Source organism: Panthera tigris, chromosome B3, assembly GCF_018350195.1.
Source record: "Panthera tigris isolate Pti1 chromosome B3, P.tigris_Pti1_mat1.1, whole genome shotgun sequence".
Taxonomy (NCBI): Eukaryota; Metazoa; Chordata; class Mammalia; order Carnivora; family Felidae; genus Panthera; species Panthera tigris.
The window spans coordinates 29,381,008-29,408,250 of NC_056665.1; the positions used below are offsets into that span (position 1 = coordinate 29,381,008).

Genomic DNA, 27,243 nt, shown 5'->3' on the forward strand with positions numbered 1-27,243 from the left:
GGAAAGTCTTTATTTCTCCTTTATTTCTGAAGGGCAGCATTGCCAGTTACAGCATTTTTGGTTGACAGTTTTTTCCTTCCATGTTTTTAAAGGCTGTGCCTTAATGTTGGGTGGGGCTGCAGGCTGGACTTCAGGTGGGCTGCTAGCTGTGCTCTGATATTGGGCAAGGTTGCCAGCTGGGTTCTCTGGTTGGGAGGGACTCCCAGATCTATCTCATAGTTGGGTGGGGCTGTAGGCTATGCTTTGAGATTTCCCAGGGTCACTGTTAAGGTTTCCTGGTAATGTGTGGGGCCAGAAGCTATGATCAACAGTTAGGTAGGGCTGTTGGCTTGGCTACCTGCCTGATCAGGGCTGTAGGATGGGCTTTGTGGCTGCATGGGTTCTCTGGCTGGTCAAAACTGGAGGTGATGTTGAGCAGTTGGGCAGGGATTAAACTTGCTTCTCTGTCCTGGTGGGGCTATAGAACAGGCTTTACAGCCAGTACAGCCTGAGACTGAGGAACCAAATCAGGCAGAACTGCCAAGTAAGCTCCTTGCCAAGATGGGGGCTATATAGGTTTAGCTTTATGAATAGGCAGAAATGGTATCTGGGATCTCTGCTCAGGTATCACTGCAAGCTGGAGTGCAGTTCACCAGGATTTGAATGCTTATTGCTGTCAGTCCTACCCCTCCTTCTCCCTTTCTAGTTGATTCTCACTGGTTGAACCCTGCAGATTACCCCTGTGATCTTCATGAGGCAAAACCCAAGTGGGCTTCCTGGGAAGTGTCCCACAACACTGGAAGACCTGGACATCCACTTTGGGTTCTCTTTTCACATTGGAGAAACTATAAGCTTACTGAGACCCTCTCAGTGGCCAGCCTGGGGGAGAGGTGATGTGATCAGAGTGTTAGTTTTTCCTTTCACCCTTCTAATGCAGTCCTTCTTGGTCTCTGAAGTCCAGGGAGGGTTCTTCAGACTCACCCACCCCCAATTTCTGGGGTTTTCACACTGGTGTCTTTATCTATAGATAGCTGTTAGTTGGCCTTCTATGGTGGGGGGGACTGAAGTTGGCAGGAACCTATGTTGCCATCTGTTCAATGACATAGTCAGTTCCACAGTAAAGAACTAAGATCTTATAAACAGAGACCTACCACAAGGAATCAACACTGTTCCACAGTAAAGAACTAAGATCTTATAAACAGAGACCTACCACAAGGAATCAACACTGCTCCAAATAAGCAGAAGCATCATCTGCAGCATTGTATTTCCATTTCACAGTATATGATGGTAAGTGATATTTTAGTGCACTCTATTCATATCTCAACAAAGTAATGGAGGCTTATAGTCCAAGATCAAGGTACCAACAATGTTGAACTCCTCTGAGGACTCTCTCTTTGGTTTTCAGATGGTGCCCTTCTGCTGCTTCTTCACATGTGCATGTGCCCAGTGTTCTTAATATAAGAAGAGCTTTTACAATTAAAGACTCAACATCACTAGTAGAAAAATGGGCAAAGTAAAAGAACAGGCAACTCACAAAAAAATAGAAATGGCCAATAAACATTTAAAATGTTCAATGTCACTACTATAAAAATAAATATTTTCACCTCTCAATTTGGCTAAGGCTCAAAAGAATGATGATATATTGTGTAGACTGAGGGTGCAAGAACATACTCAGTTAATCTTTGCATAGGTCAATTTGGCAATATGGACAAAACCCTTACTGCAATTGTTTGACCCAGAAATTCTACTTCTCAACATTTATTTTAAGAAAACAATCAGTTGCAGGGAAAAATGAGTGTACAAAGATGTTCTTCAAAGTGGTATCTGTAGTAAAAAACTAGAATAAACCTACATGAGTAACAATAGGTTACATGAAACAAATCACTACTACATAAACAAATAATTGGAAATCCAGCAAAAACTAATTTGCAAATTCCTATTTACAAAAATAAATACATGATAAGACAATATACAGAAGTATTACAATATTTTTTATAAAACCACCACATGTATGTACACCAAAACCAACCCAGTCATTATCTTTGGGTGGAGGAATTAAAGGTAATTTTTGTGTTTTTACAAAAATACCAATTTTTCTTTTCTGATTTAACAAATTGTTTTTCTCATTGAGCACACATTACTTTTATAATTAGGAAAAATAAATTATTTTGAAAAGGGGAAGAGAGAGAGAAACAGAGAGCCAAGCTATCTGCTATCGCAAGAGAACCTGAATACTTAAAGATATAGCAATAGAGCAAAGGTCATAAATCTGAGAGATAGTGACAAGTCAGAATCAGTAAGTACAAAAGATTGTTTTTAAATATGCAAATTACTGTCACATTGGTTTCCATACAACACCTAGTGCTCATCCTAACAGGTGCCCTCCTCAACACCCATCACCCACTTTCCCCAACCTCCCACCCCACATCAACCCTCAGTTTATTCTCAGTATTTAAGAGTCTCTTATAGTTTGCCTCAATCCCTCTCTGTAACTTTTTTCCCCCTTCCCCTACCCATGGTCTTCTGTTAAGTTTCTCAGGATCCACATAAGAGTGAAAACATATGGTATCTATCTTTCTCTTTATGACTTATTTCACTTAGCACAACACTCTCCAGTTCCATCCACATTGCTACAAAAGGCCATATTTCATTCTTTCTCATTGCCAAGTAGTATTCCATTGTATATATAAACCACAACTTTTTTAAAATATTAAATTTATTGACAAATTGGTTTCCATACAACACCCAGTGCTCATACCAACAGGTGCCCTCCTCAACACCCATCACCCACTTTCCCCAACCTCCCACTCCCCATCAACCCTCAGTTTATTCTCAGTTTTTAAGAGTCTCTTATGGTTTGCCTCCTTCCCTCTCTGTAACTTTTCCCCTCCCCCATGGTCTTCTGTTAAGTTCTCAGGATCCACATATGAACGAAAACATATGGTATCTATCTTTCTCTGTATGACTTATTTCACTTAGCATAACACTCTCCAGTTCCATCCACGTTGCTACAAAAGGCCATATTTCATTCCTTCTCCTTGCCAAGTAGTATTCCATTGTATATATAAACCACAACTTCTTTATCCATTCATCAGTTGATGGACATTTAGGCTCTTTCCACAACTTGGCTATTGTTGAAAGTGCTGCTATAAACATTGGGGTACAAGTGCCCCTATGCATCAGCACTCCTGTATCCCTTGGGTAAATTCCTAGCAGTGCTATTGCTGGGTCATAGGGTAGATCTATTTTTAATTTTTTGAGGAAGCTCCACACTGTTTTCCAGAGCGGCTGCACCAGTTTGCATTCTCACCAACAGCGCAAGAGGGTTCCCCGTTTCTCCACACCCTCGCCAGCATCTGTAGTCGCCTGAGTTGTTCATTTTAGCCACTCTGACTGGCGTGAGGTGGTACCTCAGTGTGGTTTTGATTTGTATTTCCCTGATGAGGAGTGATGTTGAGCATCTTTTCATGTGTCTGTTGGCCATGTGGATGTCTTCCTTAGAAAAGTGTCTATTCATGTCTTCTGCCCATTTCTTCACTGGATTATTTGTTTTTTGGGTGTGGAGTTTGGTGAGTTCTTTATAGATTTTTGGATACTAGCCCTTGGTCTGATAGGTCATTTGCAAATGTATTTTCCCATTCCGTTGGTTGCCTTTTAGTTTTGTTGATGGTTTCCTTTGCAGTACAGAAGATTTTTATCTTCATGAGGCCCCAATAGTTCATTTTTGCTTTTGTTTCCCTGGCCTTCGGAGATGTGTCGAGTAAGGAGTTGCTATGGCTGAGCTCAAAGAGGTTGTTGCCTGTTTTCTCCTCTAGGGGTCTGATGGTTTCTTGTCTCACATTCAGGTCCTTCGTCCATTCTGAGTTTATTTTTGTGAATGGTACAAGAAAGTGGTCTAGTTTCATTCTTCTTCATGTTGCTGTCTAGTTCTCCCAGCACCATTTGTTAAAGAGACTGTCTTTTTTCCATTGGATATTCTTTCCTGCTTTGTCAAAGATTAGTTGGCCATACTTTTGTGGGTCAAATTCTGGAGAGTCTCTACCCTATTCCATTGGTCTACGTGTCTGTTTTGTGGCAATACCATGCTGTCTTAATGATTACAGGTTTGTAGTAGAGGCTAAAGTCTGGGATTGTGATGCCTCCCACTTTGGTCTTCTTCTTCAGTACTACTTTGGCTATTCGGGGTCTTTTGTGGTTCCATACAAATTTTAGGATTGCTTGTTCTAGCTTCGAGAAGAATGCTGGTACAACTTTGACTGGGACTGTATTGAATGTGGAGATAGCTTTGGGTAGTATTGACATTTTAATAATATTTATTCTTCCAATCCATGAGCACGGAATGTTTTTCCATTTCTTTGTGTCTTCTTCAATTTCCTTCATAAGCTTTCTATAGTTTTCAACATACAGATCTTTTACATCTCTGGTTAGGTTTATTCCTAGGTATTTTATGATTCCTGGTGCAATTGTGAATGGGATTAGTTTATTTGTCTTTCTGTTGCTTCATTCTTAGTGTATAAGAATGCAACTGATTTCTGTACATTAATTTGTATCCTGCAACTTTGCTGAATTCGTATATCAGTTCTAGCAGACTTCTGGTGGAGTCTATCGGGTTTTCCATGTATAGTATCATGTCATCTGCAAAAAGTGAAAGCTTGACTTCATCTTTGCCAATTTTGATGCCTTCGATTTCCTTTTGTTGTCTGATTGCTGATGCTAGAACTTCCAACGCTATATTAAACAACAGCGGTGAGAGTGGACATCCCTGTCATGTTCCTGATCTCAGGGGAAATGCTCTCAGTTTTTCCCCATTGAGAATGACATTAGCTGTGGGCTTTTCATATACAGCTTTTATGATGTTTAAGTGTGTTCCTTCTATCCCGACTTTCTCGAGGGGTTTTATTAAGAAAGGATGCTGTATTTTGTCAAATGCTTTTTCTGCACCGATTGACAGGATCATATGGTTCTTATCTTTTCTTTTACTAATATGATGTCTCACATTGATTGGTTTGTGAATACTGAACCAGCCCTACAGCCCAGGAAGGAATTCCACTTGATCATGGCGAATAATTCTTTTTATATGCTGTTGAATTTGATTTGCTAGTATCTTGTTGAGAATTTTTGCATCCATGTTCATCAGTGATATTGGCCTGTAATTCTCTTCTTTTGCTGGGTCTCTGTCTGGTTTGGGAATCAAAGTAATTCTGGCTTCCTAGAATGAGTCTGGAAGTTTTCCTTCCCTTTCTATTTTTTGGAACAGCTTGAGAAGGATAGGTATTATTTCTGCTTTCAATGTCTGGTAGAATTCCCCAGGGAAGCCATCCGGTCCTGGACTCTTATTTGTTGGGAGATTTTTGATAACTGATTCAATTTTTTCACTGGTTATGGGTCTTTTCAAGTTTTCTATTTCTTCCCATTTGAGTTTGGGTCATGTGTGGGTGTCTAGGAATTTGTTCATTTCTTAAAAGTTGTCCAGTTTTGTTGGCATATAATTTTTCATAGTATTCCCTGATAATTGCTTGTATTATGAGGGATTGGTTGTAATAATTCCATTTTCATTCACGATTTTATCTACTTGGGCCTCTCCCTTTTCTTTTTGAGAAGCCTGGCTTGAGGTATATCAGTTTTGTTTATTTTTTCAAAAAACGAACTCTTGGTTTCATTGATCTGCTCTACAGGTTTTTATAGATTCTATGTTGTTTACTTCTGCTCTGATCTTTATTACTTCTCTTCTTCTGCTGGGTTTGGGGTATCTTTGCTGTTCTGCTTCTATTTCCTTTAGGTGTGCTGTTAGATTTTGTATTTGGGATTTTTCTTGTTTCTTGAGATAGGCCTGATTGCAATGTATTTTCCTCTCAGGACTGCCTTTGCTGCATCCCAAAGCGTTTGGATTGTTGTATTTTCATTTTCATTTGTTTCCATGTATTTTTTAATTTCTTCTTTAATCGCCTGGTTGACCCATTCATTCTTTAGTAGGGTGTTCTTTAACCTCCATGCTTTTGGAGGTTTTCCAAAGTTTATCCTGTGGTTGATTTAAAGTTTCATAGCATTGTGGTCTGAAAGTGTGCATGGTATGATCTCAATTCTTTTATACTTATGAAGGGCTGTTTTGTGACCGAGTATGTAATCTATCTTGGAGAATATTCCATGTGCACTCAAGAAGAAAGTATCTTCTGTTGCTTTGGGATGCAGAGTTCTAAATATATCTGTCAAGTCCATCTGATCCAATGTATCATTCAGGGCCCTTGTTTCTTTATTGATCCTGTGTCTAGATGATCTCTCCATTGTTGTACATGGAGAATTAAAGTCCCCTGCAATTACCACATTCTTACCAATAAGGTTGCTCATGTTTGTGATTCTTTTATATAATTGGGGGCTCCCGTATTTGGCACATAAGACATTTATAATTGTTAGCTCTTCCTGATGGATAGACTGTGTAATTATCATATAATGCCCTTCTTCATCTCTTGTTACAGCCTTTAATTTAAAGTCTAGTTTGTCTGATATAAGTATGGCTACTCCAGCTTTCTTTTGAGTTCCAGTAGCATGATAGATAGTTCTCCATCCCCTCACTTTCAATCTGAAGGTGTCCTCAGGTCTAAAATGAGTCTCTTGTAGAGAGCAAATAGATGGGTCTTGTTTTTTTAATCCATTCTGATACCCTATGTCTTTTCGTTGGAGAATTAAGCCATTTACATACAGCGTTATTATTCAAAGATACGGGTTAGGAGTCATTGTGATGTCTGTAGGTTTCGTGCTTGTAGTGATGTCTCTGGTACTTTGTGGTCCTTGCAACATTTCACTCACAGAGTCCCCCTTAGTATCTTTTGTAGGGCTGGTTTAGTGGTGATGAATTCCTTCAGGTTTTGTTTGTTTGGGAAAACCTTTATCTCTCCTTCCATCCTGAACGACAGACTTGCTGGATAAAGGATTCTTGGCTGCATATTTTTTCTGTTCATCACATTGAAGGTTTCCTGCCATTCCTTTCTGGCCTGCCAAATTTCAGTAGGTAGGTTTGGCACTCCCCTATGTGTCTACTTTTGTATGTTAGGGCCCGTTTATCCCTAGCTGCTTTCAGAATTCTCTTTATCCTTGTATTTTGCCAGTTTCACTATGATATGTCCTGCAGAAGATCGATTCAAGTTATATCTACAGGGGGTTCTCTGTACCTCTTGGATTTCAATGCTTGCTTCCTTCCCCAGATCAGGGAAGTTCTCAGCTAGGATTTGTTCAAGTACACCTTCAGCCCCTTTCTCTCTCTCCTCTTCTTCTGGAATTCCTATGATACGGATATTGTTCCATTTGATTGCATCACTTAGTTCTCTAATTCTCCCCTCATACTCCTGGATTTTTTTCTCTCTTTTTCTCAGCTTCCTCTTTTCCCATAACTTTATCTTTGAATTCACCTATTCTCTCCTCTGCCTCTTCAATCTGTGCTATGGCCACCTCCATTTTATTTTGCACCTCATTTATAGCATTTTTAAATTCCTCGTGACTATTTTTTAGTCCCTTGATCTCTGTAGCAATAGATTCTCTGCTGTCCTCTATGCTTTTTGCAAGTGCAGTGATTAATTTTATGACTGTTATTCTAAATTCTTGTTCCGTTGTATTGCTTAGATCGGTTTTGATCAATTGGTTAGCTGTCGTTACTTCCTGGAGTTTCTTGTGAGGGGAATTCTTCTGTTTCATCACTTTGGGTAGTCCCTGAGGTAGCTCCAAACTGCAGGGCTCTTCCCCTGTGCTGCCCGGAGTAACTTGTGTTGGTGGGTGGGGCCACAGTCAGATCCGATGTCTGCCCCCAGCCCACTGCTGGGGCTACAGTCAGACTGATGTGTACCTTATCTTCCCCCCTCCCAGGGGCAGGACTCACTGTGGGGTGGTGTGGCCCCTGTCTGGGCTGTTTACACACTGCCAGGCTTGTGCTGCTTCAATGGGATCTGCTCAAGGGCTTATTAGATGGGGTGGATCTGCAAGGTGAATAGCGGCGGAAGGGGCAGGCTTAGCTAGCTTTGTTGGTGGTGGTCCCCTGCGGGAGGGGCCCTGCAGCACCAGGAGGGAGGCAGGTCAGTTGGAGGGATGGATCCACAGAAGCACAGCATTGGGTGTTTGCCTGGTGCAAGCAAGTTTGTTGATGGGAACTGGTTCCCTTTGGAATTTCGGCTGGTGGAAGGGAGAGGGAGATGGCGATTGCCAGCACGTTTGTCCCCCCGTTGAGCTGAGCTCTGTCTTCTGGGCTCAAGAACTCTCCCTCCTGGCATCCCCTTGCCCTCCCCACTCTCCAAGAGCAGAGCTGTTGACTTTTAACATTCCAGATGTTAAGTCCCGCTGGCTGTCAGATCTCACGGAGTCCGGCCCCTCCGCTTTTGCAAGCCAGACTTTGGGGGTTCTTCTTTGCCTGGAGGGCTTCCCCTCCACTGCCCCGGCTCCCACCCGCCCGTCCGTGTAGCATGCACTGACTCTCTGCCCTTCCTATCCTCTATCGTGGGCCTCTTGTCTATGCTTGGCTCTGGAGAATCTGTTCTGCTAGTCTTCTGGTGTTGTTCTGGATGTTTAGGCAGATGTGGATGGAATCTAAGCAATCAGCGGGACAAGGTGAGCCCAGCATCCTCCTACCCAGCCATCTTCCCAGGTCTCTCCTCAAGAGTCAGACAGGCAGGCCAGACACCGAGCTCCAAAAGTGGCAAAGAGGTGACTTGGATCTAGATTCCTTTGTGTCTCCACACTCCAAGGTGGTTCAGCTTGCACAGTAGGGAGCCACACCCTCGGTTGAGCCCCAGACATTAAGGTGCGACTTGCTCTTCTCACCAGGGCACGTCTGTCTCTACTCAGTAAATACTAAAGACTTAATTGGATATTGATTTGGTAAAAGAGTCTCTGTGAGGAGTGTTTGACAGTGGTCAGATTGCTGGCTTAAGTAACTGAATGGGATATCGGTGCCACTGATAAGGACAAATCACACAGGAAAAGGAGCTCCTCTGGGTGAAAAGATTATGTGTTCAGTTTTGAACTTGTGCACCCTGATGGGCCTATGCTATATTCTGATATGAGGCGAGGGTTTGTTGGCTAGGAAAGTGCTAAAGTACAGTTTTATAACTTGTTGAATAGATGCCTTTCATTTGATAACTTTTGATTCCAAAAGACTGGTATCAGTTAGTGATTTGGAATCATCTATTTGCCTTCTGGTTTCACAGTTTGATTTCCCTGTTTTAAGACATAGATATAAATATCTACTTGGATATGATGAAAAGGACTGTGCTTTAGTAAGACTTTAAAGAGCCAAAGAAACCTTGTAAAAGAAGAACACAGCTGGAGGCATTACACTTCACGATTTCAAACTAATTACAAAGCTATCATAACCAAAACAGTATGGTTTTGGCATAAAAACACACACAGACCAACAGAACAGAATTGAGAACCCAGAAACAAACCCATGCATATACAGTCCACAAATTTTTGACAAGGGAGCCAAGAACAGTCAACGGGGAAAGGACAGTGTCTTCAATAAATGGTGCTGGAACAAATGGATAGCCACTTGCAGAAGAATGAAATTGGATTCCTATCTTACACTGCTCACAAAAATGAACTTCAGATGGATTAAAGACTTAAGTGTAAGACCTCAAACCATAAAACTCTTAGAAGAAAATACAGGGAAAAACTCCTTCACATTGGACTTGGCAAATATTTTTTTGCATACAATAAGAAACAGAAGCAAAAATGAACAAGTGGGACTACATCAACCTTAGAGGCTTCTGCACAGCACAGGAAACAACAAAGTGAAAAAGGAGCCTATTGAAAGGGAGAAAATATTTGCAAATGACATACCAGATAAGGGGTTCATATCCAAAATATATAAGGAAATCTTACCATTCAATAGTAAAAACACAAATAATCTGATTAAAAAGTGGGCAAAGGACCCAAATAGACATTTTTGCAAGGAACATACAGATGCCCACCAGGTACAGGAAAAGACACTCAACATCACCAATTATCAGGGAAAGTGCAAATCAAGACCACAATGAGATCCACTTCAAACCTGTTAGAACAGCAAGTATCAAAAAGACAGGAGATAATTTTGGCAAGGATGTCAAGAAAAGTGAACCCTTGTACACTTTTGGTGGGAATGTAAATTTGTATAGCCACTGTGGAAAATAGTAGGGACATTCCTCAAAAAATTAAAAACACAACTACCATACAATCCATCAATTCTACTTCTGTGTATACATCTGAGGGAAATGAGTCACTATCTCAAAGAGATACCTGTACTCCCATGTTCATTGCAGCACTATTCACAATAGCCAACACATGGAAGCAACTCTAAGTGACTATAATGGATGAATGAATAAAGAAAATGGGTGATGGGTGAGGTGTGTGTGTGTGTGTGTGTGTGTGTATAATAGAATATTATTCATCCAAAAAAAGAAGGAAATCCTTCCATTTCCAATAACACTGATGGACCCTGAAGACATTATGCTAAGTAAAATAAGTCAGACAGTAAGATATATACTGTATGATCTCACTTACATATAAGTAGAATCTAAAAATGCCAGACTTCTAGAAATGGAGAGTAGAATGGTGGTTACTAAGGCGTAGGGGCTAGGGAAAATTAGATGTTATTAAAGGGCACAAACTCTATAATATGACTAAGTTCTGGGGATTAATGTATAGCACGGTGACTATAGTTAACAAGTTGCTAAGAGAGTAGCATTTATTAATTAATTAATTTACTTTTATTTATTTTTTAAGTTTACATCCAAGTTAGTTAGCATATAGTGCAATAAATAATGATTTCAGGAGTAGATGAGTAGCTCATCCCCCCTCCCACAACCCCTCCATTAACCCTCTGTTTGTTCTCCATATTTATGAGTCTCTTATGTTTTTGTCCCCCTCCTTGTTTTTATATTATTTTTGCTTCCCTTCCCTTATGTTCATATGTGCATCTGTTTTGTATCTTAAAGTTCTCATATGAGTAAAGACATATGATTTTTGTCTTTCTCTAATTTCACTTAGCATATTACCTTCTAGTTCTAGTTCCACCCACATAGCTGCAAATGGCAAGATTTCATTCTTTTTGATTGACAAATAATACTCCATTGTATATATATACCACATCTTCTTTATCCATTCATCCATCAATGGACGTTTTGGCTCTTTCCATACTTTGGCTATTGTTGATAGTGCTGCTATAAACATGGGGGTGCATGTGTCCCTTCAAAACAGCATACCTGTATCCCTTGGATATATACCTAGTAGTGCAATTGCTGGGTCATAGGATAGTTCTATTTTTAGTTTTTTGAGGAACCTCCATACTGTTTTCCAGAGTGGCTGCACCAGTTTGCATTCCTACCAACAATGCAAAAGAGATCCTCTTTCTCCACATCCTTGCCAACATCTGTTGTTGCTGAGTTGTTAATGTTAGCCATTCTAACAGGTGTGAGGTGGTATCTCATTGTGGTTTTGATTTGTATTTCCCTGACGGTGAGTGATGTTGAGCATTTTTTCATGTGTCGGTTGGCCATCTGGATGTCTTCCTTGGAGAAGTGTCTATTCATGTCTTTTGCCCATTTCTTCACTGGATTATTTGTTTTTTGGGTGTTGAGTTTGATAAGATCTTTATAGATTTTGGATACTAACCCTTTATCTGATATGTCATTTGAAAATATCTTCTCCCATTCTGTCGGTTGCCTTTTAGTTTTGCTGATTGTTTCCTTTGCTGCGCAGAAGCCTTTTATTTTGATGAGGTCCCCATAGTTCATTTTTGCTTTTGTTTCCCTTGCCTCTGGAGACGTGTTGAGTAAGAAATTTCTGCAGGCAAGATCAAAGAGGTTTTTGCGTGCTTTCTCCTCGAGGATTCTGATGGCTTCCTGTCTTACATTGAGGTCTTTGATCCATTTTGAGTTTATTTTTGTGTATGGTGTAAGAAAGTGGTCCAGGTTCATTCTTCTGCATGTTGCTGTCCAGTCTTCCCAGCACCACTTGCTGAAGAGACTGCCTTTTTTCCATAGGATATTCTTTCCTGCTTTGTCAAAGATTAGTTGGCCATTATGTTTGTGGGTCCATTTCTGGGTTATCTATTCTGTTCCATCGATCTGAGTGTCTGTTCTTGTGCCATTTGTTTGTTTTTTGTTTCCTAGGACCTTGTATGGTATCTAGCACAAAGTGCTACAGGTGACCATAGTATGAACTGATATATATTTGAGAATCTCTTAGATCTAGACACTTGACTGAACCATGTAAAATAATGAGAATAAATACTGTTATTACCATCTCTGTTATATATCCTCTTGCCTCTTTTATATCACACGAGAAGAAAGGGACATATGTCAGGGTAGTGTGCTCAGCTCCAGCTCTACTTCTGGAGTATAGGCTAGAGAACAGCACCAAAGACTGTTGGAACTTTCTGTCCAGTTTTACAACTCTACAGATATAAGGTGACAAAAAACTCCCAGGTAATGGCAGGGAGTGGAGTGAGATTTCTTGTTAGTTTATATCTGAGAAGGTGAGAGAGCAAGCATGGAAATAATTAGACATGTTCTGTTTGCTTCTGATCCAAAATATAGTTTGTGGTTCTACACAAAGTCATCATCAATCAACTAACAATGCATTATTTATAAGAAAACCTTCAGCAGAAGTGGTTCAAGTCAGAGAAACAGTGGCAGAGTTTTGTTCTGAAAGGCTGTAATTGTCAATCAGTCTTTTTAAGTTATCTGAGTTATTTGGTTTGGGAGATTACCACTGTTATTTCTTCCCTAATACCTTCTTCCTTTATAGAGGATCTGGTAACTATAATAATATATAATAATATATGTGAAAATGTATGTCCTTTCTCCTGGAAAGCCCATTAGAATTACACTGAAGCACTTGGCTGGGCAAGGCTGTGGCTATGTTGCCTGGACGAGAATGCAGGGTTGCTGCATCACACAGTAGCCCAAGGGAGAATGTAGGGACAGAATAGCACTTATCAACCGAGGAGCTAGGTTCTACAGTGACCAAAGGAGATGGGGAAATTGAATGGGATAAAGCAAATGAGAGAAAGGCCAGGGAGGTTATAAGTCAAGTGTTGTAGGGGCTCCTGGGTAATCTCAGTCAGTTAAGCGTCCAACTTCAGCTCAGGTCATGATCTCAAGGTTCATGAGTTCGCGCCCCATGTTGGGCTCTATGCTGACAGCTCAGAGCCTGGAGTCTGCTTCGGATTCTGTGTCTTCCTCTCTCTCTGCCCCATCCACGATCCTGCTCTGTCTCTCTCTCACTCTCTCAAAAATAAATAAACATTAAAAAAAAAGTTTAAAAAACCTGTTGGGATGAGCACTGGGTGTTGTATAGAAACCACTTTGACAATAAATTATATTTAATATAAAAAATTAAAAAAAAAGTTAAGTGCTATAAGGTAAATCGTTGTAGACCCAAAGGACCTAGTACTTTCTAGCAATAAATATGCTTGGGGAGAGAGGGCAGGCAGATGGAAGGGATATGTGAACAAAATAATCAAGGGTAAGAAAGATACTGAATGAAACAACTGTTCCCAAGAAAGCACTACATGAAACCAGCAGAAATATAAGAACTGTTTTGAGACAAATGAAGAAGAAGGCATTCTCTTTTCTATTAACCTACCATAAGCTTCAGAGCAACAAATTTCATGGATTTTTCAAACTGGAGATCAGTGCTGATCACAGAAAAGTTGCAGATAGGTGGGGCAGGTAAGTGATTAACACCAAATGGAACCCTATTGGGAAATTAAATGTCCTACTTGATTCAAGATGCATGAGGAAAAAAGAGTTCAGATGTCAAAACAGGAGTAAATTTCCCTGGAGAAAAGGTGACCTTAGCAGGGTTGACCTTGAACAGGTGTCAGAAATAGCTACATTCGTGTAGAGCAAAGCACACAGATTTTGGTAGTCCAGCAAGACCTGAGTTCCAATCTCAAATCTCCTACTTACTTGTAAATCTATCTATTAAATAAACTTAGGCAAAGCACTTAACCTCCCTGAGCATTTTCACCACCTACAAAGTCTAAATTAGAAATCCTACACTTCAAGGGCTGCAAAGCCTCTACTACATTATAATACCTTACACATAATGAGTGCTCCATAAATGGTAGCTATTACTGTTTTAAGTCCAAATCAAATTTAAAACAAGAGATGACCTGAAATAGGAGAATTCTCAGAAATTCTTGATTTGGGAATAGTTGACAGCAAGAAAGTTATAAAAGCTTGGACACTACATATTCTAATATCAAATATCTAAATATCAATAATGACAGATGAGCTCTAACTGTATTGCTTTTCATTAACAGGATTTTTCTTCTCTGTGGTACAAAATGTAGTGTATTTATTGCCAAGAATTTATGGACGGTATCATGAGAACCAATACCATCATATGGACCCTGAGATTTAAATTATTTTAATATAACTTTTTTTTTTAAAGAAGAAAGTTTGAAGAAGTCTAACAATTTTACCTGATGAGGTCCTGAACTCGACTGTTAAAAGTATCACCTTGTGAGGGTTTGTTTTTCATTTCCTGTGTCGATATTTTTGGTGTATCTGGCTGGCTGTTTCCATCTGGTCGATTGGCAATCAGGCAGCTAAAAACCACAGCACTGACTTTGAGAAGTCCAGTTGTCAAACCTTCAAAAAGTTGCTTATTTGTATTTCTTCCCAAAATAGCATTATTTTCATCTGGAACATAAACCTAGATGGAAAAAAATACAGTAATTATATTTCAGGAAAACCACCAGAAGTGGACAGAGATAATGTGGAACATTTCTGGAATCATAAATAATTTTGAAATTGTAGAAGTGGCTAGCTAAATATTAGAGTGTTGGTTCTGAAGTTAGATTGCTGAGTTCAAGTCTCAGCTTTATCCTTGCTAGTTGAGCGACCTTGGGCATGTTGCTACTTCAAAGCTTCAATATATTCTCATTTATAAAAGAGGGACAACAACAGTGCCTATATCATAAGATTCTAGTGAGGATTAAATGAGTTAATCCACATAAAATGCTTAGCTCATGCCAAGGCATACAGTAAGTGCTCAAGAAATAGTATTTATTCAATTGAATACATTATATTAACAATTTATATGAGCCCAGAAAATGAACCAATTGGTAAACTGACAACATTGTTTTCTTGTTAAAGTGAGTTCTAAAAATATCTAATCTGAATTCCTCTATTAAAATCAAATTCGTATTTCTTATTACAGAATGGTAAAACAGTTTTTGCCTAATACCTAGTGTCATATTCAGCTATTCTTGTATATAGTTTACAAGAAGTAACATGGTTAAAAGTTGGGACTAGGAGTCAGAACCTGGGCTTGGTTTCTGACTCTACAGTTACATGGTCTTAGACAAATTCCTTAACCTTTCTGTGTCTCTATTTCCTCAATTGTGAAATGAGGATAATCATAATCATAGCAGTAAATCAACATGTGTAAATTCTTAGAACAATGTCTGGCACATAGGTAAGCCACACAGAAGTGTTATCTGTTACTATATTTCTACTCTTACTATGATTCCTACCATTACCATTACCACATAAACAGTAAATACTACTGTATATGAATAACAGTTCTCACAGAGAAGGATGACTTAAGAAGTACAATAGCTAGGGGTGCCTGGGTAGCTCAGTTTGTTAAGTGTAAGCTCAGATCATGATCTCATGGTTTGTGAGATTGAGCCCCATGTTGGGCTCTGCACTAACAGTGTAGAGCCTGCTTGCGATTCTCTTTCTCTGCCTCTTCCCTGCTCTTTCTCTCTCTCAAAATAAATAAGTAAATAAACATTAAAAAAAAGTACAATGGCTGGATATATAATTACCAGGCTGGGAGCTCTGTGCCCTTGGTCTGTAAGGGCTCACTCTTCCCAGGGAGAGGTGGGGTTGACTCCTAAAAGCCTTACTACCAAGAAAGGGGAAGAGACAATAAGCTAAGGGTGGGAAGAAGAGGTCTGGATGGAATCAGATGGTACTGTATTCAAGATCTAGTTTTTCTTCTAGGAGATTACATGACTCAAAGTAACAATTTTACATTTATGAGACTTGGTTTCTGTATCTGCCTACCTACTAGGACTACTATAAAGTTCAAATGAGATGATGAGTAGAAAAACACCTGGCAAATTATTACACTTCAAATGCATTTAGTATAATCAGCCTTTGCTTATCCTCACTCTTCACCTGCATCAGTCCTATCAAAAGAGGAATAAATACTCACTTGGATTAAAAAAAAAGAGGATCTTTATAAACACAAGCTAATGTCCCCTTCATTCCTTTCTGTTGTTGTTAATTTAGACATGCCATGAAAGTCACTTTTCTGAGAAGAGCCTGTTTAAGACTGCTGACCGTAAGTTCTATCTGACCATGGAGCCATTCCTAAACCCAAGTAATTACAGCAGAATCTTTCTGCAGTCTATGCTCCAATTAACTGATGAAAGCTCCCTTTGAAACTCTATAGTAGTTATAAAACAGTCACACAAACTTTCGATTGTGACTAGTGTAACCTAGCCTATCCCAATATAGCAGGTGGTATATGAGAATGGAATTTGAACCTAGGATTTCTATGTAAGTCAGGATGAGCTGGGTTATGCTGCAGTGAAACACTCCTCAAAAATTTCAGTGGCTTCAAACAATAAAGTTTTATTTTTCATTCAAATGACATGTTCGTCTCAGGCCGGCTGGGGCTCTGTTCTGCATCCTTGTTGTCTTTACTCTGGAGTGACAAAGCAAGTACCATTTATGGCAACAATAACCAATAGAACTTTCTAAGATGATGCAAGTTTTTAAGTCTACACTGTTCTATATCTGCACTAGTCACATGTGGCTGTTGAGCACTAGAAATGTGGTTAGTGTGATACAGGGATTGTATTTTTAAATTTAATTAATTTTAACTTTAATATTGGCTAGTGTATCAGATAGTACAGAGCACTATAGGTCACAGTGGCAAAGAAGAAAAAAAATCTCTGTAAGGTCTTGAATCAACATTAAATGCATTACCTGAAAGTGATCTTCTCATTTTTGCTCACACCTTATTGGCTAGAATAATCATACCATCCAACCCAACCACAAGAGAACCAAGAAATGTCATCCAACTGTGTATGTGGAAAGAGGAAGAGAGGCAGGACATTTGGTCCGTGGTACTATTGACTGCATGATATTGTTTCTTCCATTACGCCTACACAAATATCATTCATGGTTAAGTTCTTTAGCATATGATGATTACATTTACTTTCTTATACAAATTTTTGGTCTCAGGTAACTTTTTTTCATATGCTGAATTTCCTATTTATCTGTCATTAATTCATTGTCAATCTTTCTGGTTACAGTGAAATTTCCTCTCAAGTTCAGACACAGCAGAAATTGTTGATTCTTTTTCTTTCCCCAGTGGAGACATTCCCCCTGAAACCTACAACACCCCTGCACTAATATGGACTGTCTGCTCTGTAGGCCTGTGACACAACTCTCCTCTTGGGATTGCCCTTCATCTTCATCTTAAGAATTCCTTCCACCCCTTCCTGGGTTAGATACCCTTGTTTCTTGGATTCCATGTCTTTTTTTTCTTCCCATGCTCTCATTTTGTTGAGGAATATATTCCAACAAGTTCCTAAGAAAGATTGCATGGAAAGAAAAATTTTGAGACCAGTGAGTCTTTATAGATCTTTATTTCATCCTTATACCTGAATGATGGTTTGGCTGAATGGAGGATTCTTGGTTGCAACTACTTTTCCTTCAGAGTTGTGAAAGACTGCTCCGTTATTTCCTACTCCAAGGGCTGTCATTAAACGGTCCAAACAAATTCTAATATTTTTGTACATGGTCTGTTTTGTCCTCTCTAGAAACTTTCAGGAACTTCTTATCCCTGATTTCCTGTGTCTTGGTATAGATTCTCCTTCTCCTTCTTCCTTCTTGTGTGTGTGTGTGTGTGTGTGTGTGTGTGTGTGTGTGTGTGTGTACACAAAAACTCAGTACTCTTTTCAATCTGAAAACCATGTGTTTCACTTATGGGGACATTTCTTGCATTATTTCCTTGCTAATTTCCTCCCACTCACTTTTCTCTGCTGGACTTCGGTCCTGAACTGAGCCTGTAATTTTCTTATATTTTGTTTTCTTCAGCTTTTCACCTCTTTGCATTTTGTCCTACTTCTTAGATGATTTCCTTAACTTTATTTTCCAGTCCTTCTACTGAGTTTTTCATTTCATCTATTGTATTTCTAATTTTCAGGAGCTATTTTTAGCTCCCTGTATGCTTTGTTTTTATAGTATTTTTGTTTCATGGATATATTTCTCATCTCTGTGAAGTTATGCTTTTTTTAAGATTTTCTTCTGTTTCTTACATGGTCTCTGTTTCCTGTGAGTTCTTTCTCTTTAGGTTGTAAGCTTTCCATAAATAAGTGGTAATGTAGGACTTTCTGTTCATACTCAAGACTGATGCATAGATAGATTAGTTTATCACAATCTTGATCCAATCACAAGATGGACACACACTCTGTGTGAAGGGCTTCAATTTAGATGACTAAACAGAGACCCAGCTTTTCCACTGGGAAATCCCAACTATTAGTAGTATAGGTATGTTCTCCCAGGAGAGTTAGTTTCAGAAGAATGAAATCCTATATCTTCTAAGCCTGGAGTATATAACATGGCCTATCCATTTTTGCAGAGATTCATAGAAGAAGGAGGCCGAGTGTCTCACTATTTAAGGAATAGATTTTCACTTAGTCATTTTGTTTTTGTAGGATTTTTTTGTGTCTGTATATGGTGTCCCTGTACCTGGAGAAACTTTAGGTTTCAAACTTGTTTCTGCCACCATTGAGGGGAGTGTCATTTGGCGGCACACAGAGCACATGAAATCTAGGGTATCTAAACTGTCTCTTGTTTAGACTTTCAACCAATTACCCTCTTTCCAGCCCCACTTGTATCCTCATTTTCTGAGATACTTGGTGACTCTAATTCTTGAACCTTCTGGGGTTCTGTGGCACAAATTTTCTTCTGACATTTTTCTTCCATTAATTTAGGTTTTAGCTTTTAGACAACTGTCCTTTAAGTATATGCTTCCCAGATTAAAACAAATTTGCTTTCTTTTTCTATTTTCTTTGTTTTTGACGATTCAGGCCTATATCTATCCACTATTAGTGGGGCCCCCCAGGCAGAGAAAATATAACTTGTGTTTTCAAGTTGGCCACATTTTAAAATTAACTCAATAAATCCACTAAAAACACAACTTTCTTTTTCTTTTACACACTACAGAAAGAATAGGAGAAATACATTTCTGGGTAATGTCAGTTTCTTCATCATCACAAAATTTCATAATCCTTTCTTTTCAAAAACCTTGTACTGATTTTCATCATTTCAAATAAAACACTATGCATGTGTATTTAGTAATCTTTCACTTAATTAGAAGTACTTCATCCATTTATTTCATCTTTGAAGAATTTAGTTTGAGAATTAATAAAAAATTTAAAAAAACTGAGGTACCAAAATTAATGACACTTATTTAATCACCTGCTTATCTAACATTTGAGTATCTACTACATACATGATCAAGGGATCAGAGTGATGCTCTGCTCACCTTATGAGTCATTCAGACCCTACAAACTCTGATTTTATAAACAAATGTAAGAAGCTGTGGCTTCATGGTTTACAGAGGAACAGAAAAAACAATATAAAAGAGGAAAGTGGTGACTATTTTAGAGGCAGGCAGTAGCAAAAGGTGACACTGATTCTGGAAGCACAAGAAAGGACAGATATGAGTGCAAAAAAGGTATTACAACATGAGACTCAGTTGTCTTTATTAGTTAGACTTACTTATCTTTATTTCCTCTGAAATTATCATTTAGTATATATCAGTATAACTGCTTATGCTCCAAATGACAACCTAAAGATACTAAAAAAAAAAAAAAAAAGGATAAATTGTGAACAATACTCACTGGGAGAGGGGAAGAGAAGGAAGGACAGAGACTAACATCTATGAGGTTTTTCTACTAAGTCAAACATGGTTAAGCATTTTTCCTGTATCATAACATTTAATTTTTACAGATTGTGAATTCAAGTTCAGAGATATCAAGGACATGCCCAAGTTTCACAGCTAATTAAAGGAAAGGTCCAGTACTTGAACCTGAATTTAATAGACTTTAAAGCCCGTGTGCACTGACTCCTCACATTGGGTATCTCTTTTACTGAAGATTCAGCAGAAACTTTTTCTTTGGTGGAGGGAAGTAAAAACTGATCATGAGCCAAACAATGTCTTTCTGATGTCTCTTCCATTAAAAAAAAAAAAAAAAAAGAATTCCATAAGTGCTTTATTCTTGGCCAAAGGGCAAGAATACATTATATTTAAGGATTGTTGGGATAATTCTGGGTGAAATATACTAATCTCATTATCCAGAAACTGTCAATGTGGTTTGAGCATCAAATGTCACTTCTTCATCAGCCCTAAGAAAATAAGCTCAGTGTAAAGTAAATCAGATATATTTTTACAATATGCCTATATTCTCTGTCCATAGCTGGTAACTTTTGATTTTCTATTTCATTGGGGCTTTCTACTTAATTTTAGAAATACCATTTGGCAGTTTCTTCATAAAGTAAACACAAACTGAAAAACCTCCCTAATAATCTGGCAGTTATATGAAGAATGCTCGTGGCCTGCAGGAGCTTAGCTTCCCTTGTTAGGCCTGCTGCAGTGAATCCTGGGATTTCAGACCTAGGTCAAAAGGATGTCACTGTACTGAACAGTCTTTTACTTTCTCCCCATAATTTACTATTTTCCAACAGTCTAAGTTAGCCTGACATTCAGTTCAGCTCCTTATCATATTTTTCCATAGAATTTTGTGTTTGTATGTGTATTTTCTCATTTAGTATTGATCCTTTCACTTCTGAGAACAGAATTTTCTTTTGCTTGTAACCTTTACTGAAGTGTTTTTTGTGTTTCATCAGGACATTTTATTCAAGTGGTCACAGAAATTCTCCTTATCCTTCTATATAGACTTTTCTTTTCCTGCTTTTAAATCATTTAACAGCAACGATTTAATAGGAAACCAATGTTTCATCTAGGAAAGAATTTCAAAATTGCCTAAATTAAGGTAAGGAGGGGCTTATTTTCAGTGAGACAGAAAGGTTCTTTCTAGTCTTCAAAAATGAGATTTGATAAAAAGAAACTTGCAGGGGAAAGTATCTACACTGTAAAGGATAATGTATTCAGAGCACTACTCTATACTGTTGTCTTTTGTTTAGTTGGGTATCGCTGTTACTTGCCAGAGGTAAAATAACTCATTAGCAGCCTGCTCTTTTGGGACACTTAGTAGATGAAAGGCACACCTAGAGTTCTAATACATGTTTATAGACCAACACTAGAGTTTAACTTCCTTCCAGCACAGTTGCAGGCCAAGGGCACATTGCAAGTTGAGGAGCCTGTCCTTTAGGAAAGGTGTGCTAGCAACATCCTCCCCTCCCCCCTGCTCACTGCCCCCATCTATTGCACACCTGGCTTACCTGAGTCTGGAACACATTCCATCCTGGGGTGGGTGGTCTCTGAAGGGCAGGGGAAGGTTACCTTCCCAGCATGCACCAGTGCTTATAACTATCACCTGGTGGTATGTACCTGACCTGGCCTGGGAAAAAACAGAGCTATGTAGCTTTTGGCTCTTCTGAATCTGTCACTCCTGAGGCAGAAATCTAAAACCACAATTTTTCTCCAATGGATGAAAGGCATTTCCCTTAGTATATTTCTTCAGAATACACTTGTGGTCATTACCTTACAGTAGCAAATTGCAGGTTGACTTCATGTACATATTCTTACTATAAAATTTCCCCTTCCTCTCAAAAGATATTTTAGCTTCTTAAAATCTACAGGTATTTCATATAGTTTTAGATCTAGAAAGAATTTCTGAATCAAATTTTTTCATTTTATATTTGAGAAAATCATGGCCCAGAGGAGGAAAATTTCCTGAGGATAAAGAAACTATCAAGGTTGGAATAAGTACTGTGTGTCTTCTCTAAACCTACTCCAAGGAGAAATCCAATATTTATAGGCCCAAACCGTGAGGCAAAGTGTTTTGGCAAAATTAAGTTAAAAGTCATTGTCACTTTTAAAAGGCAAATTTACATTTTTCCTCCCACTACCTCACACTATGAAAGTAATTTCAAAAACTTCCTACATTCTTCTTTGCAATACAGAAAGATGCTTTTCTTAGTAGTACAAATCCATCCTTTTGTAACGTGATTTCCCGAGAGAGAAAATTAACTTGGTAATCAGTGGTAATTCTATCCAGATAATTTTTAGTATTGTGAAGTTGGGTTTATGTATTTTTAAGTTGTACAGTGTGTTTGTTCACAATGGTAAGAATATGATTTAAGTTCACTGAGAACCAACAGAAGATTGTTTAGAAATACAGGCCTACATCAAGAACCAAGAATAATTTCAAATAAACAACCTAACCTTACACCTGAAGGAGCTAGAGAAAAGAACAAACGAAGCCTAAAGCCAGCAAAAGGAAGGAAATAATAAAGATTAGAGCAGAAATAAGTGAAAGAGAAACTAAAAAAACACAATAAATAGATCAATAAATCTAGGAGATAGTTACTTGAAAAAAATTAGAAACACTGATAAACCTCTAGACTTATCAAAAAGAAAAGAAAAAGGACCCAAATAAAATCACAAATGAGAGAGGAGAAATAACAACCAACACCACAGAGATACAAACAATTATAAGAGAATATTATGAAAAACCATATGCCAACAAATGGGACAACCTGAAAGAAATGTATAAATTCCCCAAAAACAAAATCCAGGGCCAGATGGCTTCACAGGCAAATTCTATCAAACATTTAAAGAGGAATTAATACCTATTTTTCTCAAACTATTCCAAAAATAGAAAAGGAAGGAAAAACTTCTAAATTCACTCTATGAGGCAGCATTTCCCTGATACCAAAACCAGACAAAGACTCCACTAAAAAAGAGAACTACAGGCCAATATCCCTGAAGAACATGGATGCAAAAATTCTCAAGAAAATACTAGCAAACTGAATCCAATAATGCATCAAGAGAATCAGTCACCATAATCAAATGGGATTTATTTCTAGGTTGAAAGGGTGGTTCAATATTCCCCAATCAGTCATTGTGATACACCACATTAATAAAAGGATAAGAACCATATGATCATTTCAAGAGATGCAGAAAAAGCATCTCACAAATATCCACTTATGATAAAAACTCTCAACAATGTAGGTTTAGAGAGAATACCTCAACATACCTCAATATAACAAAGGCCATATATGAAAAATCCACAGCTAAAATCATCTTCAATGGGGAAAAACTGGGAGCTTTTCCTCTATGATCAGGAACATGACAGAGATGTCCACCCTCACCACTATTATTTAACATAGTACTGGAAGTCCTAGCCACAGCCATCACATAATAAAATGAAATAAAAAGGCATCCAAATTGGTAAGGAAGAAGTGAAACTTTCACTATTTGCCCACTGTCACTTCACAGGGACTTCTCTTGTAGTAATAATGGTAGTGAAAGAGGCGGCAGTGGTAAGAACAGCTGACAATTAGCGATCAGCTAACAATGTAAGACACTGTGCTAACTACTTCACCCAGATCATCACACTTAATCCACACAATATTCCCACAGACCAGTACTGCTGTTCCTATTTTCAGAAAAGAAATCCAGGGTTTAGAGAGGTTAAATACGGCAGAGTAAGGGCCTCAATCCAGGCAGCCCCCCTGCTGAGCCTGAGCCTTTAACTACTTTACTACACTGTAGTGAGGGTTAATCAAGATGACACGTGAAAGTGCTTGGAAATTAGAAAGCACTAAACAAGTGTGAGGGAATTTTTATTGCCACTTCCAGATACTTAGACAAGTGACCACAATTAGCTTTCATCCAATGTTAATAATTTAAATATTGCTTCCCCTTGTAACAGCTATTCAAAAGACAATGCTTCATATTCAGCAAAAGCTGCAAAAGTACCTGTGAAGGTGTTTTTTTTAAATATGGAATTTATTGTCAAATTAGTTTCCATACAACACCCAGTGCTCATACCAACAGGTGCCCTCCTCAACACCCATCACCCACTTTCCCCAACCTCCCACTCCCCATCAACCCTCAGTTTATTCTCAGTTTTTAAGAGTCTCTTATGGTTTGCCTCCTTCCCTCTCTGTAACTTTTCCCCTCCCCCATGGTCTTCTGTTAAGTTTCTCAGGATCCACATATGAATGAAAACATATGGTATCTATCTTTCTCTGTATGACTTATTTCACTTAGCATAACACTCTCCAGTTCCACCCACGTTGCTACAAAAGGCCATATTTCATTCTTTCTCCTTGCCAAGTAGTATTCCATTGTATATATAAACCACAACTTCTTTATCCATTCATCAGTTGATGGACATTTAGGCTCTTTCCACAACTTGGCTATTGTTGAAAGTGCTGCTATAAACATTGGGGTACAAGTGCCCCTATGCATCAGCACTCCTGTATCCCTTGGGTAAATTCCTAGCAGTGCTATTGCTGGGTCATAGGGTAGATCTATTTTTAATTTTTTGAGGAAGCTCCACACTGTTTTCCAGAGCGGCTGCACCAGTTTGCATTCTCACCAACAGCGCAAGAGGGTTCCCCGTTTCTCCACACCCTCGCCAGCATCTGTAGTCGCCTGAGTTGTTCATTTTAGCCACTCTGACTGGCGTGAGGTGGTACCTCAGTGTGGTTTTGATTTGTATTTCCCTGATGAGGAGTGATGTTGAGCATCTTTTCATGTGTCTGTTGGCCATGTGGATGTCTTCCTTAGAAAAGTGTCTATTCATGTCTTCTGCCCATTTCTTCACTGGATTATTTGTTTTTTGGGTGTGGAGTTTGGTGAGTTCTTTATAGATTTTTGGATACTAGCCCTTGGTCTGATAGGTCATTGGCAAATGTATTTTCCCATTCCGTTGGTTGCCTTTTAGTTTTGTTGATGGTTTCCTTTGCAGTACAGAAGATTTTTATCTTCATGAGGCCCCAATAGTTCATTTTTGCTTTTGTTTCCCTGGCCTTCGGAGATGTGTCGAGTAAGGAGTTGCTATGGCTGAGCTCAAAGAGGTTGTTGCCTGTTTTCTCCTCTAGGGGTCTGATGGTTTCTTGTCTCACATTCAGGTCCTTCGTCCATTCTGAGTTTATTTTTGTGAATGGTACAAGAAAGTGGTCTAGTTTCATTCTTCTTCATGTTGCTGTCTAGTTCTCCCAGCACCATTTGTTAAAGAGACTGTCTTTTTTCCATTGGATATTCTTTCCTGCTTTGTCAAAGATTAGTTGGCCATACTTTTGTGGGTCAAATTCTGGAGAGTCTCTACCCTATTCCATTGGTCTACGTGTCTGTTTTGTGGCAATACCATGCTGTCTTAATGATTACAGGTTTGTAGTAGAGGCTAAAGTCTGGGATTGTGATGCCTCCCACTTTGGTCTTCTTCTTCAGTACTACTTTGGCTATTCGGGGTCTTTTGTGGTTCCATACAAATTTTAGGATTGCTTGTTCTAGCTTCGAGAAGAATGCTGGTACAACTTTGACTGGGACTGTATTGAATGTGGAGATAGCTTTGGGTAGTATTGACATTTTAATAATATTTATTCTTCCAATCCATGAGCACGGAATGTTTTTCCATTTCTTTGTGTCTTCTTCAATTTCCTTCATAAGCTTTCTATAGTTTTCAACATACAGATCTTTTACATCTCTGGTTAGGTTTATTCCTAGGTATTTTATGATTCCTGGTGCAATTGTGAATGGGATTAGTTTATTTGTCTTTCTGTTGCTTCATTCTTAGTGTATAAGAATGCAACTGATTTCTGTACATTAATTTGTATCCTGCAACTTTGCTGAATTCGTATATCAGTTCTAGCAGACTTCTGGTGGAGTCTATCGGGTTTTCCATGTATAGTATCATGTCATCTGCAAAAAGTGAAAGCTTGACTTCATCTTTGCCAATTTTGATGCCTTCGATTTCCTTTTGTTGTCTGATTGCTGATGCTAGAACTTCCAACGCTATATTAAACAACAGCGGTGAGAGTGGACATCCCTGTCATGTTCCTGATCTCAGGGGAAATGCTCTCAGTTTTTCCCCATTGAGAATGACATTAGCTGTGGGCTTTTCATATACAGCTTTTATGATGTTTAAGTGTGTTCCTTCTATCCCGACTTTCTCGAGGGGTTTTATTAAGAAAGGATGCTGTATTTTGTCAAATGCTTTTTCTGCACCGATTGACAGGATCATATGGTTCTTATCTTTTCTTTTACTAATATGATGTCTCACATTGATTGGTTTGTGAATACTGAACCAGCCCTACAGCCCAGGAAGGAATTCCACTTGATCATGGCGAATAATTCTTTTTATATGCTGTTGAATTTGATTTGCTAGTATCTTGTTGAGAATTTTTGCATCCATGTTCATCAGTGATATTGGCCTGTAATTCTCTTCTTTTGCTGGGTCTCTGTCTGGTTTGGGAATCAAAGTAATTCTGGCTTCCTAGAATGAGTCTGGAAGTTTTCCTTCCCTTTCTATTTTTTGGAACAGCTTGAGAAGGATAGGTATTATTTCTGCTTTCAATGTCTGGTAGAATTCCCCAGGGAAGCCATCCGGTCCTGGACTCTTATTTGTTGGGAGATTTTTGATAACTGATTCAATTTTTTCACTGGTTATGGGTCTTTTCAAGTTTTCTATTTCTTCCTGTTTGAGTTTTGGAAGTGTGTGGGTGCTTAGGAATTTGTCCGTTTCTTCTAGGTTGTCCAGTTTGTCGGCATGTAATTTTTCATAGTATTCCCTGATAATTGCTTGTATTATGAGAGATTGGTTGTAATAATTCCATTTTCATTCATGATTTTATCTATTTGGGCCTCTCCCTTTTCTTTTTGAGAAGCCTGGCTAGAGGTGTATCAGTTTTGTTTATTTTTTCAAAAAACCAACTCTTGGTTTCATTGATCTGCTCTACAGGTTTTTATAGATTCTATATTGTTTACTTCTGCTCTGATCTTTATTACTTCTCTTATTTTGCTGGGTTTGGGGTATCTTTGCTGTTCTGCTTCTATTTCCTTTAGGTGTGCTACTAGATTTTGTATTTGGGATTTTTCTTGTTTCTTGAGATAGGCCTGATTGCAATGTATTTTCCTCTCAGGACTGCCTTTGCTGCGTCCCAAAGCGTTTGGATTGTTGTATTTTCATTTTTTTCCATATATTTTAATTTCTTCTCTAATTGCCTGGTTGACCCATTCATTCTTTAGTAGGTGGTTCTTTAACCTCCATACTTTTGGAGGTTTTCCAAA

At 38.6% G+C, this 27,243-nt stretch overlaps 1 protein-coding gene across 7 annotated transcripts in view; it reads right to left on the reverse strand.

The window, feature by feature from the left end:
• The window catches only part of SCAPER (S-phase cyclin A associated protein in the ER), a 549,552-nt gene that overhangs the window by 78,636 nt on the left and 443,673 nt on the right, over window positions 1-27,243 (reverse strand). For all 7 annotated transcript variants that reach the window (XM_042988321.1, XM_042988320.1, XM_042988324.1 and 4 more), the window contains one exon: window positions 14,429-14,661. In XM_042988321.1, coding sequence (XP_042844255.1) covers window positions 14,429-14,661 — 233 coding nt within the window. The remainder of the gene's footprint in view (window positions 1-14,428; window positions 14,662-27,243) is intronic.